Genomic DNA, 17235 nt, shown 5'->3' on the forward strand with positions numbered 1-17235 from the left:
TTCTTTTCCTACACTATTTAACAGAATTTCTATGAATCATATTGTATGTTATTTAAGTTGAATGTAGAACTTTCAATTAATTTAACCTTTACCTCTACAAACGTGCAACTAAATATTTATTAAGAAATGTTAAGAGAATTAAATTCGAAATTTGTATTTTTACTCTTTCTTTATTTTGCATTCACTCTGTCTTTCGCTCGCCTATAGAGATTTTATAAAATAACCAAATACTCAATACACCGGCACAAATCTACTTAGTTAAGCGCAAGAATACCACCAAGATAAACGTGAAGTGCGGACGAAAATTTATAAGATTTTAGAAAATTTTCAAAATATTTCAAAGAAAAAAATTCAAATAAAATATAAAAATTTTAACAATTTTGCCATATAAACAAAAAATACATTAATTTTAGTATTAAATAAAACAAGTGTGAACAAAATATTCCATTAAATACAAAAAAAAACGCGATTTCTTGTAACTTGGCAACCAGTAATAGAAAAATTGCCATAACAAAACATAAAATAAATCCAATTTCGAATAAAAAAGATATACAACAAATTAATACATATTACTGCATTGAAATTTATGAATGAAATTATTAATAATAACAACAAACACTCATTTAAAATTATAACAAATCGTTTTACAATCTAAATCATTAAACACAAACACTCGGCCAACAGATTTGTTTCTTCTTTGGCGTCTCGTTATTGCTGTTTCTTCCACTTGGACGCTAAATTGTCGCTGAATTGTTTCTATTTTTATGAAAATAGATTATAAACAAGAAATAGATTTTTAAAATTTTTTATATATTGTACAGAAATATATATTTCTAAGGAAAATACCAAAAAATAAAAAATATGCCACCGATTAAATATACTGCCACTATTGCACCCAATACCGTACATATTGGTGATAAAGTGCGAATCAAAGGAATTTTAATGGATGATGCAAAAGAGTAAGTAAATTATGTACCTACAAATTTAAAAAAATATATATATTTATTAGGGTATACATTTGAATAATGATCGTTCGATTAATGGAACACTTTCTTACAAATAATTATTCGAAGAATTTAAAAATTACCATTTTGGAATAACGAGTAAAGCTACGCACAGAGGGATTTTGGTGTCAAAAAGTCAATTTTTCAAACACTCAATTTCAAAAATGATACAGTTTTGTAGAGAAATGTTTAAATATGAAATGTACACTTATAGTTTTAAGAAAAATTTTATTTTATTTAAAAAATTTAAGTAAAGTCCATGCAAGGGTGTTAAGCAAAAATTTACTTATATTTTCACGCAATTCCGTGGTTTATATACAGTGGTGGCCAGGAATTTAAGACAAAATTTTTTTGCTAAATTCCATGTAATTGTCAATTACTTTTTCAAATATTTCCACAAATATGTATGTATGAGGACTGTTTTAACACACAAGTGTGTTTTATTCGACTGTGTCAATTCATACATATTCACCACGAACACATAAAATTTTTCGACAACTTGGCCAAATTTATTTTTTTTTAAATAACATATTTTCTCACATTTATATCATTATAATTTTATTATTATAAAATATTCTTACCAAATTTCGTATTTTTAGTTTCATTAGTTTCGGTCATACATGTTATTAACAGCGGATGTTCGCTGAGGTGGGTCAACGTATTTCCACATATCTTTGTCTATATATGTTTTACCGATTTTTCCAAACATTTTTCAGAAACTAGAAACATTAATAATAAATTTCATACCCTTAGAGGTCCATTTATTTTGGCTCTATCGCACTTAAAATTCAGTTGATGAAAAAAATTCAAGTATTTGTCTTAAATTGGTGGCCACCACTGTATATATAAAAATTTTAAAAAAAGGGCCCATTTGGAAAAAAAATCGTATTTGCAAAAACAAAAGTCAAAAATTGTAAGTCTTGAGTTAAAAAATATTTATTTTGATAGATATCCCACTCGCATCCCACTAAGCGACCAAAAGGGTCTTCAAGGATAATATCTAAGCTTTTGTTTGACCTAAAAAAAAAGATTAAAAAAGGGTCCATTTTGAAAAAAAAAAGTCAACAAAGTTTTTGATTTTGCAAAAAAAGTCAAAAATTTTATGTTTTGAGTTACAAAATATTTATTTTGATAGATATCCCACTCGCATCCCACTAAGCGACCAAGTAGGTGTTCAAGGAAAATATCTAAACTTTATTTTAAGAAAAAAAAAAAAAAAAAAAGGACGTATTTTAAAAAAAAGTCAAAAAAGTTTTTGATTTCGGAAAAAAAATATTAAAAATTTTTTATTTTTTTTTTAAATATTTTTTTTCGAAAGATCGAAGAAATAGCTATCTATACTATTTGGGACACATTTTGCTAAGAACAATAGGTAATAAGTTACATGGATAAGAAAAAACCCCTGTTTGACCAAATTGTCAAAATTTTACCCCCTATAACTCAGAGAGTTCTCGACCGATGTTGTTGAAAAATTGTGTCTGAGTTACTATCCAATAGAGCTAACCTTGGTGCAAATTTCATCCCGATCGGAAGACATCAATTTCAAAAGTTGGTTCACTTGACATGAAATGCCCCATATGTATAATTTTCCTAATAATACCATTTACCTTTAACATATTTGAAAAACATTTCTCCATAAATAAAAATAAATATTATAGGGATATCATAAACCGTTAAAAAGATATGCACATATCTATAAGTCTCTAAAAATTATTTTATTTTTGATTTTCCATGAAAAAAAAATGTAGCACCACTTTCCCGCAAGCTGTTTTTTAAATAAAATGATGGTTGGGAGTGTCTTGTTTCGATTAAAAAAATAGTTTTCGGAAGTTTTCGGAACAGGATGAAAACTTAAAATTTTTTGTCGAATAATAAACGAAATATCAAAAAAATTCTTATATATGTATGGGTTTCGTGGGCGGTGGGCGTTACCGATTTTATTGAAACTCGGCATGCATTCTTCATTTGTTTCAAAAAATATCTGTACCAAATTTTTAGACTTTTACTTGGATAGGAACAATTTTATGTGAAAAAATCTATTTGGATTGTATGGGCGTTGGGCATGGTCGATTTTGATAAAATTTTATTATTTTCTTAGTTTGGTCCATATAATTCTCGGTGACAAATTTCAATGCTCTATGACCATTCCTTTCATTTTGATTGCATGAGCGTTATGCGGTGGGCATGTTTGGTCCATATAATTCTCGGTGTAAAATTTCAGCGCTCTACGACCACTCCTTATAATTTTTCCAAAAAATTTATGAAGCCATCCCTCTGTGCTACGTTTCCGCATACACCATAATCGGCACCGAAAACGTTTCAGAAATCAGCAACGAAAATTGGGAACGAAACGGCACCGATCAGTAACGAAAAACTGATGGGGCCGGAACGAAAACAACTTCAAGTAGGTTGTTTTCGATGCTGTAGGAACGAAATTATTTAAATTATTTTTTTATATCAAATTTAAAGAAAATCAAAATTAATAAAAAAAATAAATTTTCTTTACTGGAAGAGGAAAAATAATAGATTTTGTCAAAAATAATGAAATTCTATTTAATGTGCGACATCCAAAATTAAAAAAATAATTTCGTTTCTGTTTTATGCCGCAACACACCCATCTGAAACTAAAACAATTCAGAAACGAGACGGTGACGAACACCAACGTTTTTCAGTTTTCGTTATCGGCGCCGGTTACGGTGTATGCGGAAACCCAGCTTAACTCGAATAATTTTATGAAGAAATTTAATTTTTCATAATTCTAAATTCAAATAAGTAATAATGTCGTTTATGGCGTTCACAATAGCTAGTTCCACTTAAAACGAATAGATTTAACCAAAATGAAGGTTTACGTTCATGTTTTCCCATACAATTTGCAGAAACAAAACCAAGTTTTAGAAGCTTAATTTGTAGGGCCCAGATCTTAAAATACGAGTATATTGTTCCGTAATGCATATCAAATGTACATCATAACATAATTTGGAACCAATATAGACTCAAATGTCCTTAAATTAATGGATTTAGAATTTTTGACATTCTTTATTTTCAAATACCGAAATTCCTAAAACGGGGATTGGATGCGTATAACTTTTTATAGGGAGGAGATAACTGTTAGCAAGTTTATTTTATTTTATTTAGAATTTTATCGCGAATATAGCTGATATTTTAGAAAAAATCGACCCTCCGTAGGCCCGCCATATCTAAAAAACCATAAAAAGATCGAGCAAAATTAAAAAAAATAAATCAATAAACCTGAATAGATCTTCTTTGTAGATCTTCTCAAGGAAAATAAAAAAAAATAAATCAATAAACCTGAATAGATCTTCTTTGTAGATCTTCTCAAGGACTATTTATATTTAAAATTTCAGCTCATTCGGTTCATAAATAGATTTTTGGCGATACTACTTCACGTACGACTTGAAGAAAAAACTTAATATTTTACTTTATTTATAAAAAAATTTATTAATATTAAACATGTAATCGAATTATTCTATCAAGATGAAATCTCTTATTCGAATTATTGGTTTTATTCGAACGAAAAACAATTCTAATAATTTGAATACTCTAACATTTATATAGAAGAATATTAGAGAATGTTTGAAAAGAAAATTAATGAGTTGTTTAAGAAAACATTTCTAATAAATTGTTTAAATTTAGTGGGAAATGTTATACAAGATGTTCCTACATATAGTTAAAGGTTTAAATTATTTTTGACAAATAGAACATTTAAAAAAAACATTCAATTTTGAAGAATTTAATGAGCATCATAAACAACTGAAGTCGTAAATATAAATATCCTGTTACTAAAATATGTATATAATTTAAAAAACCCATAAAACGATAAAATCAATTACTATATACATAAATGTTTATTAACAAGAAATAATTGTATTCAGATTGATGTTAGTTCAAAGTTTCGCACAATTTGAAGAAAGTCTACAGATTTTCAGCATAGATTTCTTTCTGAACTTTTTGTTAGTTTTACATTATTCATATTATTATGCAGAACTAAACCAGAAAAAAACCTTTTTATACCCTTCACCTTCGTGAGAAGGGTATATATAAGTTTGTCATTCCGTTTGTAATTTCCATAATATAATTTTCCGACCCTATCAGGCCTGTCACACATTTTGTTCGGAATTAATTAATATCTTATTAATTCAAAAAATATTTAATAATTCCATATTTCTGATTTTAATTTGACAACGTTTTTAATATTAAAACAAAAGTGAAGTTTTTAGATACAAAGAAATATCAATTCCACTTTGAAAACTGAAAGTGATTTCATTCCGAAAGAAATTTTCGTTTTACATTTTCTGAAGAAGCAAAATGCGGAATTAATTCCACTTTCGATCGAAATGGAATTCTGTGACAGGCCTGTAGTCGATTAAGAAATGTCCGTCTGTCTGTTGAAATCAATTTTCTGAAGACCCCAGAAATCTTCGGGATATCAGACATGCTTTCGAGAAGTTTCCTATTTAAAATCAGCAAAATCGGTCCACAAATTGCTGAGATATGAGGAAAAAACCAGGACAACCTCGATGATTGACCCTATTTTTGAACAATATCTGGATTACTAAGTCATTAATATAGACAATATGGATATCTAATGATAGATATTTCAAAGACCTGCAACGACATATATAAGTAAGTTGGACCTACAATGGGTCAAAATCGGAAAAAATATGTTAACCCGAATTTTTTTTCACCTAAAAAAATTTAAAAAACCAACAATTTTTTTTTCAAATTTAAAAAAAAATTTTAAAATAAAAATTTAAAAAAAAAAATTTTCCAAAAAATGAAAAAAATACTTTGGAAAAAAAATTGATTTTGTTAACCTAAAAATATTTAAAATTTGTATTTTGAAGTACAATTTGGTGAAGTGTATATAAGATTCGGCACAGCCGAATATAGCTCTGAAACCTGAACAAATTCTGCCGTTTTCGATTTTTATTGAGTTTTTTAAAACACAAAAATTTGCTATATTCACGTAAAAAATATATTTTTTGCTTCAATTTGTTATTATAATTCCGAAACTACTGAACCGATTAAAACGCAGTATATAAACATATTGAAGGTTATGTATATTTGAACATTTTTAAGTTTCAATAATATCGGAATAACCGTTTTTGAGTTATCATAAATTGTGTGGAGAAACATTTTAAAAAATTCACAATTTTAGAAAAAAAAATTTATCCATAGAATTTAAAATTTTTACCATTTTTGTACTACTGGAACCACAATACATCAAAATTGAGTAGTGGATTAAAAAGCCTCCAAATTTTTTTTTCGATTTTGTTGCCCTGTGTAAAATATGAACCAAAATCTCTATACACCTCTATATATTTTGTGTCAAAAGAAAAGCTAGGTGTAAGTTCCCTTCGTTCTAGGGTTGCAATGAGTAATGAGAATTACTTATAGACAAAAATTTTATTAAAATTATTTAAAATTTGTTGTAATTATTTTATGTAATTTTTTAAATCATTAAGTATTTGAGAAACTTTTCAAGGGTAAATTTTAAAATAAAAATTCCCACAACAAGTTTAAATATCAATAAATGATTTTTATTGCTATTATCTTTTAGCACAATCTCACAAATCTTTTTAAAATAATAATTATTACAAAACATGAATCATTTTGTCAATTACCCACCTTTAATGCTTATTTTGGAATGTTTATATTAATATGTGAATTCTTCATTTTGATAATAATGTGATAAGAATTATTGATAAAAACCCGTATTCATGTGATAGTAAACAATAATACTAAACACTTAACCCATTAAGTGGAATGTATTATATAGTACAGTACTGATATTTCTTAAGGGTTAATACAGAAATATTTGGTTGGCAACATCTGGCAAAAAAAAACGGTGCCAATAGAATTTTTGTTAAACAATCGAATTAAAATGTTTACTCAATACCAATGTGTAAATATTTTGATTATTTTAATTTATTTGATAAGAATTTAAAATTGTTTTAGATCATCGAATGTAATGTTCATTATCATGTCTTTAAATTAAATTGAGACACATTTTTATTAAGCTAATTCATTTTATATTGCTTTAATTTAAAATGTCATTTTAGTTCTTGGAAAGATGTCAAAAGCAATCAAGACATTCAATAATAACGAAACTGAACTTTTTCCATTCACTTAGATCATTGTATAATATATGCGATCATTAACCCAAGACACTTTTTACTGGTCATCAGTAGTCTTAATTTGAGACCATTTTTTTAAACGATATTAATATTTCTTTAATTTAAAATGTTTATTTTTTTGTTACTCTTGCAAACATTTTTAATAGCAGAAGAATAACAACATTCTTGTCATTAACGTCATTGTTGCAATAATCAAGTTGGTCAGTGAAGGCATAAATGACAATAAAATCAAGAAAAAATGTAATAATAATGAAACTGATACCTTTTTTCAATCACGCAATCATTTTAAAGACTTGGACTAATTATGTTTATACGTATTTACTTTCATTGCAAGAATAAACAGCGATAAATATAAATTGATAATGTAGACAACACCCTAAAATGAGCAGGAAGTTATTTAGGTTGGCAGTGGCGTTGGGATCATCAATTTATTAAACTATTAATGTAAAGCTTAATGGAATGAAATTAAAAGTTGCAATTTTGGAGAAACCATGGCGAATTCTACAAACGATTTTCAAATTTTTATATTATCGAAAAATCGAAATAAATTTTGCCGCGACCATTCCATTAAAGAATTCATTATTAAATCCTTAGTACTTCAAACATATTGAATTCATTTTTTTGAAAATTCGTTCATTATTGAATTAATTCCTTATTAAATCATTCAAGTTGTCTTTAATTCAAATCCATTACAAAACAGCTTAAAAGTCTTTAATGATTAAATTTTTCATCAATTCAAATCTATTACAGATTGAGAATTATTTAAAAACTTAATAAAAACAAATTGAGTGGAGAAAAATATTATAATTTAATTTGTAATGGATTTGAATTAACAAACATTCAATCATTCAAAGGCTGAATAAATTTTATTATGAATTAATTCAACAATGAGTAAATTCTATATAAAGAAAATTTTTAAATTAAGCTTCAATTGAATTAATTAATTTGAAGCTCTAATATTCGAATTAGACTTCCAAGACATTTTGGAAGGACGTACGGGAAAATACTGTTGGATAATCAGAGATTCGAACCTGTGTAAAATCATCCACCTGTAATAGTTTAGCTTATTTCACACCCAACTAAAACTTTACTCTCAATTTTAAATACTTGAAACTGGTCGCTATTCCAGTCTTTCCTTGAATCAGTTCTATAACTACTTCCTCGTAATTCGTATAGTAGTAAAGTACGTAGCTACGCATAGCTCAGATGAACACTCACCAACTTGAATAAAGTATGGTTAGACAATCAAATACGATCATTTTACACAGGTTTGAATAAAATATATCAAAAATATCTTCATTTGTTAAATTCGTGGGTTTTTTCGCCAAAATTTGAAAAAGTTATTTCCATTATAAGTTTACACAGGCATCACGAATTACTCTCACTTTGAGTAATTCCGCCTATATTTGAAATTATTAATTTATGAAATACCAAAAAACTGTTTTTCAATAAACATAAACAATTAGAACTATGATTTTTAATATTTGTTTAGCAAATTCTTCTGAAATTCATAATTACCCATAAAATTATTATCTCTTTTAAAGACCAACCACATCATGCAGACATACATATAAAAAAACACTGATTTATTAGGCATATTTTATAGTTTGAAATACATATATTCGTATAAATATACAAACCAACAAGCAGACATATAATAATACTCGTACATTTAATTTTGGACAAGATGATGTCATGGAACATGAAAGTAAAACAGTGATTCTAAAAACTAAACCACATACAGTTGGTTTGGCTTAGATTCCTCAAACTCTAACAATAAACCCATAAACATAAAAAATAATCGATATTGTTTTTAAGTTGGCCTAAAATGGTTTCTGCTACTCTTATCGTTAGAAAAGTTAAATGTTTGCTGTTGTTATAAATACTTTTCTTAACAACAAACATGGTTTTATTTTAAGGAAAACCTTACCTTCCAAAAATTATGTTATTTTTTAAAATAGCTTTTCCACTGAAAAAATATAAATCTTAAAAGAAATCACGCACGCAAAAACGGCCGACCCACAAAACATAGAAATATGCATGAAGGTGATTGGTTTGTTCAGTGTTTAAAATGTTTGTAAGGAACGGGAATGAAAAATGTCGGTAATTTCTTTTTAAATTTGCAATATTCAGATTTGTTGTGATGACCACCAACATATCCATAGCTTTTTTCTGTTCTATCAACATTACGGTTTAAATAACATTTTCCCGCCAAAGCAGAAAAAGTTTGTCATTTAGAATAAATCATTCGATAACAACAAATTCGGTTATCACAACTAACACTATTTTTTGACAAAAACAGAATTTTTTATTAAAAACAGGATAATTTGGACTTAATACAAATTGAAATTTTAAGTTCTTAGAGGAATATTAAGGTACCAAACATTCTAAGAATATTGATATTTAAAGAAAATAATGAAAACAATTTGTTTATATACATTCTGTATCGAAATGATTTACCAAGGTTTCTAAAATACCATTACTGATATTCTATAAATAATCGCTCAAACTAGAAAATTGAAATTCGGGTAATGGGTTCATTTTACAACATAAATAAAGAAGGGATTTTTGAAAATTCGATCGTTAAGGGGAATAAAACTGGCAAAAACGGCTAAAACCTTTACCTCTATATCTCCAAAACAGTTAAGCCTTGAAGTAACATTTAAAATATGTCCGGCTTTAATTAAAACAAGTATGAGGGCTATATTCGGCTGTGACGAATCTTATATACCCTTCACCAAATTGTACTTCAAAATAAAAATTTTAAATATTTGTTTTTTTCATTTTCGAATGGTTTTTTTAAATTTAATTTCTTTTTTGTTTTTTTAATTCATTTATTTTTGGTGAAAAAAAAAATTCGGGTTAAAAAATATTTTTTCCGATTTTGACCCATTGTAGGTCCAACTTACTATGGTCTTACATACGTTGTTGCAAAGTTCTTTGAAATATCTATCATTAGATATCCATATTGTTTATATGAATGTCCTAGTAATCCAGATATAGGTCAAAAATCTAGGTTTTCCTGGTTTTTTCCTCATATCTCAACCATTTGTGGACCGATTTTGCTGATTTTAAATAGGAGACTTCAGAAAATTGATTTCAACAGACAGATGGACATGATTTAATTGACTCCGCTACCTATAAGGATCCAGAATATATATACTTTATAGGGTCGGAAAATTATATTGTGGAAATTACAAACGGAATGACCCTTCTCACGAAGGTGAAGGGTATAAAAAGAGCCGACAGGTGGCTGGTACTTTTTGGAAATTCGAAACTCAAGTTAACATGTATATCTCCTAAATATATAAATATAGAAATACAATTTTAATTGCATCTGGCTTAGATCAATAAAGACTACAAATATTTTTGATACTTTTTTGAAATTCGAATTCTAAAAATTGTATTATTTTAATTTAAATTTTTTGTAAATACTATTAATAATTTAATTCAGGAAATTATCGTTATCATTCAACTACTGTTACCGAAATAACAACAAATACTTTTACCGCATTATCAATATCTTTTAACCGTTTCGAATCGGTAGCTAACCTTGCGAATTTCGCATGTTTTCCATATTTAACACAGTCGTAATTTTTAAATCATTTAAAAAAACAATAGACTTTATTGTTTTATTAAACCGATAAAATGCCACTATTATTATATAAACTCATAGAAAACGTTAGACAACCCAAACTTTACTGGTTTTTGGTTTTATTTATTCTTGAAAAATTCTCGGGAATTCCTGGTAATGAAACAATTTCACTATTTTTTCGCGGTAAGGGAAAATGTCTGGGAAATTAGGAACCCTAGTTGTGTATAACAATATTTTCTATAGAAAATTTTGTATATAACAGTATTTTCAATAGAAAATATTGTGTATAACAGGTATTAAATATCCTGTTTCATTTTCTATAGAAAATACTGTTATACGCAATATTTTCTATAGAAAATGAAACAGGGTATTTAATAATAAATAAATCATTGCCTAACTTGTTTGTATGCAAATTCTGTTGTTGTTCAGAAATCGGAGTTTTTTGTTATGAAAAAGGGCTTTATAACATACAAATTAATTTAATCACTTAAAAATTTCGCCACCTATATGATCCATGTACAAATGCAGCAAATGCAAGAACTTTGCATAGATGGATGGTTGCGTGTTATTAAAAGGAAATTCTTGTAAAATGAAATTTAGATTCAAAGATTAATTGGAAAAATGGTGTAATTCAACTAAATAGGTTTAATATGTTAATTAAGACTTTTGTATGTTTTAACAATTCATGAATTATTCTGTTATTTAAAAAAAAAATACAAAATTTTTTTCCATCTTATTAGCTTGTTGACAAATTTTGTTTTTTATAACAATTGTATGTGTCGCTTAAAATCAAGTCATTCATATTCAATTCAATTAAATCTTATTTTTATTTTTATACAAAAAAAATAAATAATTTTTAATAATAACTTTGAGAAATGTTAATTAAACGAAACGAATTTTTATTTGAAAGTATTTAAAGTTAATTAACTTGGGGTGTACACAGGAGGAAAATGTTTGTAAATTGTTAAACATTTAATGTGGTTTTTTTGTTTGGAATTTACTTATTAGAAAATATGAAATTTTTAGACAATATCAATATCCTGTTGTTGTACCATTGAATATTTTTTAAATCTTTGGTAATTGTTTGTTTTATATTGTACCAAGATTTCAGTTCAATTGAATTATCGAAATAATTAATGATTCATACATAGCAATTGGAATTTAAATCAACAACTACTTTTCATTTAAATAAAAAATAATTTGTATTACCGTTAATAATTATGTATATTATTTTATTATACACACATATGGGCAATTCCATGAATATATCAAAAACGACCAAAAAATAAAAACCCTTGAATTTTTTTTTAAGATAGTGTTTTAGTTTTTATATACATATATTTACAGAATACATATTTTGTTACTAAAGGAGAAAAATCTGTCGCGTACGGTATGTCACGAACAATATTACATTTTATTTATTATAAAATCATCCAAAGATTGTTTTTATTTAAATATGATGCATTGCAAATATTTGGTTTAGTGTAAGAAATTAGATGATAAGAAAAATCTCCTAAGATTCGCAGATTTTTATAATTACTTCCATTATTTCGCTCGATAATTTGGACAAGATGGTTTCAAATATGGGGCATTTCATGTCAAGTGAACCAACTTTTGAAATCGATGTCGGGATGAAATTTGCACCAAGGTTAGTTCTATTGGATAGTAACTCAGACACAATTTTTCAACAAGATCGATCGAGAACTCTCTGAGTTATAGGGGGTCAAATTTTGACATTTTGGTCAAACAGGTGTTTTTCTTATCCATGTAACATATTACCTATTATTCTTAGCAAAATGTGTCCCAAATAGTTTAGATAGCTCTTTCTTCAATCCTTCGAAAAAAAATATTTCAAAAAAAAAATAAAAAAATTTTAATATTTTTTTTCCGAAATCAAAAACTTTTTTGACTTCTTTTTTAAAAAGAGCCCTTCTTTTTTTTTTTTCTTAAAATAAAGCTTAGATATTTTCCTTGAACACCTATTTGGTCGCTTAGTGGGATGCGAGTGGGATATCTATCAAAATAAATATTTTGTAACTCAAAACATACAATTTTTGACTTTTTTTGCAAAATCAAAAACTTTGTTGACTTTTTTTTTCAAAATGGACCCTTTTTTAATTTTTTTTTATAGCTCAAACAAAAGCTTAGATATTATCCTTGAAGACCCTTTTGTTCGCTTAGTGGGATGCGAGTGGGATATCTATCAAAATAAAAATGTTGTAACTCAAGACATTCAATTATTGACTTCGAATTTTTTTCAAAATGGTCCCTTTTTTTAAATTTTTTTTTAGTCAAAAGAAAGCTTAGGTCCGTTCCTTTAAGATATTTTTAGTCCCTTAGTGGGATGCGAGTGGGATAGAACTAACCTTGGTGCAAATTTCATCCCGATCGGAAGACACCGATTTCAAAAGTTGGTGCACTTGACATGAAATGCCCCATATACTTATTTTTTAAAATAGAGTAGTTCCTCTGAATGGAACTTAAAGACCAAATTATTTTTCAGTTACTCTTATTTTTGCCAAATCTATTCCACTCTATAGGTGTACAAATGTCACGTACTATGACATGGAAATGCACATATACATGTAATACAATATAATTTACTACATACAGTAATTCATTTAATTTTAAGCGGCCCACCATTACAAATTGTATTGGTCATAGCGATATTAAACAATTTTACTAATTTCATCAACCCTTTTGACTTTTTGTTTGCCAACAGGTGTCAATATTTTTTGTGTGGGTTTTTTTTTTTTTTTTTTTGGACAGCTAAAAATAGCTATTACTTGTATTAAACTAACTTTTCTCTTGTATCTAAAACTGTTCAAATCACTGACCACGTTTTAAAACCGGATTTTTTCAAAAAACGTGCTAGAATTGTATGAGGTCTTTTTGCCGGCATCTTACTGAAATGAACCTGTATATTGTGAGTTCCTATTACTCATATTTAGGCATTTAAAATATGTATTTAAATATTTATGCTTGAACACAATTATGTCTAGTGTTGTGTGATAAATGTGTTTTGTTTCACAATAAAATCGTAATTTATTGTTTAAACAAATTCTATTTTAAAATATAAATAAATAAGAAAGTAGTTGTACTTATTTTGCAAAACTAAACAAATGAAATTGATGAATATTGACCAGAGCTACGAATTAATTAATTCAATTTGAGATTTTGGTGAATTAGCAAAATCTAAAACTAACAAACTATAACTAATAACTATATACATACAGTGGTTGACAAAACAATGGAAACTTTTCCAAATATTTCATTAGTGGCCTAAAATCTGAAAAAAATTTTAAAAAATATACTTTTATTAACTAAATTTAACAAAAAACAAAGGACATAATTAATTAAATTCTAAAAATGAGAAAACAAAATTAAAAGATTTCTTTATTACGGCATTGACAAAACAATGGAAACTTAGGTATTATTTTAACAAATACGGTCTAAACTTTGCAATAACTCAATATTTTGTTGGGTATCCCTTATTTTTTATAATTGCTACACATCGACGATGCATTGAACCAATTAAAGAGTCAATGGTCTCCTTCCTTCGTCTTACAAATGTTCTCCCATCACTGCCTCTTAAATTGTATTTGGATTCGTCGGAAAAGAGGACAGTATTCCATTTCTGTATCGACCAGTTTAAATGATCCCTGGCATATTGTAGACGAGCAGAACGGTTCTTTTTAGAAATGAGTGGTTTTTTCACAGGACGATAGCAACCAGACCAGCCTCATTTGCCCTGCGACTAACTGCTCGGGTACTTAATTATAATTTTAGGCTATTAACAACCTTTCGAGGAGTTATTTTTGGGAATTTCTCGAACTCTCTCTCTATTAAATTATCTTGTCTAGGAGTAGTCTTACGAGGTCTTCCACCTAAATGTTGAGTTTTTACAGAACCGCTCTCACGAAATTTCTTTAAAATTTTTGAAACTACTGATTTATTTATTGAATATTTGTCACAGATACTTTTTTGTTTTAAACCAGCTTTAAATCGTTAATTATTTTATTTTTTAAGTCTTCACAAATCTTAACTTTAGTCATTTTCGTTAACTTTGAAAAAAGCAATTATGCGAAAAACTTAGAAAAATAAATTGTGATAAATTACCAGAATTTAAAAATAAAATAACTGTAAACAGGATGCTTTTTACATCGTTCTTTTAAATATTATTTTCGTTTTACACTTCTTTCTTGCAGGAGTTTAAAAGTTTCCATTGTTTTGTCAGTAGCGAAATAGTGAATATTTTTAATTTTGTTCCCTTTTTTCAGAATATAATTAATTATGTTGTTTGTTTTTCAGTTAATTTATATAAATACAAGTAAAATACTAAAAAAAAATTTTATTTTAAAAAAATATTTTAAATATTGGGCTACATATGGAATATTTGGAAAAGTTTCCATTGTTTTGTCAACCACTGTATATAAGTATTACAATATCTTAATTCGTTAGAATTAATTTTAATTGCGAATTTTTTCCACATTTAACTTGTCGGATCTTTTAAAAATATTGCATCTATTTATTATTATATTAATTATCTTGTTATCGTTTCAGATTTTCCATAAACTTTGTAAATGAGGTATGCCGAAATCCAGCATTTATAACATACCATTTCAAATGGATTTTGGATGAAAATGTCATTGTGGAGAATTTCAAAGAAAATGGCGAATGGATAGATCACAAAGAGAAAATGTTTGATCAACTTGATGGTGTGTTTCATAGTAAAAATTCATTCAGCTCTGATCATCTCTATACTAACAATTCAATTATAAATTATTCTGTTTTAGGTACAATATTCGAATTAGAATTTGCATTCCAAGATGGTTACATTGATGTTTATAAAATCTATGACACATCGCGAAATCTGATTACATCATATGATACAGAATTAAATATAACCGATATTAAATCCTTACAAGTGTGGGGTGATGTTAAGAAAATTTCGGAAATTACATTCGCATATGCGTAGAAATTGTAAATGTCCAAATTCTATCGTTTTTGGAAATCTAACTTGGAATGAAAATCTCTAAATTCAAATGGATTGAAAAGAAAAGCAATAAGAAAAAGTTAGTAGTTTATTGTTTTATTAAAATTATTTAATTTTCTACTTAATGGTTTCTACTTAGAAATCCATTTACACAAAAAATGCAGTATTAAAAATAATGCTTTAATTATATTTCTTGTTTTATTTTCTTTTATAATGCAGTTTGTGAAAACAAATATCTTCCTTTCTTCCGTTCACCCCGTCACCACAAAATTCCTATTCAAAATAATGCTTATTATTGATCCTAAAAGCAGCATTTGCACACAATTTATGCGACAGCACCACTGTTTATGTTCTTAAATGCCTAGTGTAGGGGTGACTGAAGTGTATTACAATTTTAAGCCTGGTTTTTTTTTAATGCAAATATTAACATATTATTTATTTAGTATTTTTATAATTTGTTTATTTATATAGATAATTAAAGTTTCTTTAATTATGCCAAAGACTTATTTATTCGCGTTTATAAATAATTTGTTAATTTTAAGTTTTCCATGAAAAATCACCCAGTTGAAAAACATTTTAACACAAATTGTATTATTAGATTTAAATATCATTTAACATAAAAAGTTCTGCATAAAAAATCATTAATTCAGTAAGTCCTTAAAAGCATTTCAACATTATTAGAGCACTTTACTTATGTACTATATCCTTCAATCTCTATCCATTCTTAATCGCTATTCAATCGTATTTACTAATCTGTCTAAATTATTAAAATCGTCCATTGTTTTTTATTTGCTATTTCAAACATGTTCACATTTTACACACCATTTTTTTTGTTATTGATAAATTAATGCAAAAAAATTATTTAATTTAAAAAAGTTGTGTTTAAGTTAAATTTATATTGCTTATTTTAATTTTTTAATTGCCTTATTTATTAAACTATTTAATAAAACTAAATCATATTTGTTAATTTTTATGGCTTTTATTTAATTTTTATTGATTTGAAGAAAACATAAAATAGGTAAGTGTGAATCAAAAGTCAAATTGAACATAACTCCATAATAACTTTATTAAATCGAAATATCGAAAAATGATTTTGATATAAACGTAAAGAAAATTGACAAATAAACTTTTGACTTAAGATATTTAAATAAAAGTATACAGATTACACAGATACGAAACAAATTACAGTCTTAAAATATCGAACCGTATGGTTATTAGGGTGGCCCTTAATAAACGAAAGTTGGATTTTGGCCATTCTCACCCTCCAGTTTGGTGAACATTAGCAAAAAAATCATCCTGAAAAAATTTTAGGTAAATCGGTTGGGGTTAAGACGTGCCGCAAGCCCTCTGAAGTTTTGAGATGCATTTACAAGGGGAAAAAATGCATTTTTTTCAGTTTTTGTAAAAATTTTGCCATTAAAAAATTACTTTTGTAATTTAATTTAAAAGAATCGAAATGTGTACGTAATTGTCGTTCTAATG

At 26.9% G+C, this 17235-nt stretch overlaps 1 protein-coding gene across 3 annotated transcripts; it reads left to right on the plus strand.

The window, feature by feature from the left end:
* Positions 1-259: 259 nt before the first annotated feature.
* On the plus strand, positions 260-16720 carry LOC135958634 (uncharacterized). Of its 3 annotated transcripts, none has more exons than XR_010576455.1 (3): positions 260-959; positions 15321-15832; positions 15973-16720. XR_010576455.1 is itself a non-coding variant. In XM_065509539.1 (3 exons), the coding sequence occupies exons 1-3, from the start codon at positions 862-864 to the stop codon at positions 15733-15735; spliced, it is 435 nt and encodes a 144-aa protein (XP_065365611.1). In that variant the 5' UTR covers positions 260-861; the 3' UTR covers positions 15736-16720. The 3 variants fall into 3 exon arrangements, 2 of the variants coding, with proteins under 2 accessions (XP_065365611.1, XP_065365602.1); XM_065509539.1 differs by having other exon boundaries at positions 15321-15475; positions 15554-16720; XM_065509530.1 differs by having other exon boundaries at positions 15321-16720.
* The last annotated feature ends 515 nt before the right edge of the window (positions 16721-17235 follow it).

Source organism: Calliphora vicina, chromosome 1 (genome assembly GCF_958450345.1).
Source record: "Calliphora vicina chromosome 1, idCalVici1.1, whole genome shotgun sequence".
NCBI classification, from domain to species: domain Eukaryota; kingdom Metazoa; phylum Arthropoda; class Insecta; order Diptera; family Calliphoridae; genus Calliphora; species Calliphora vicina.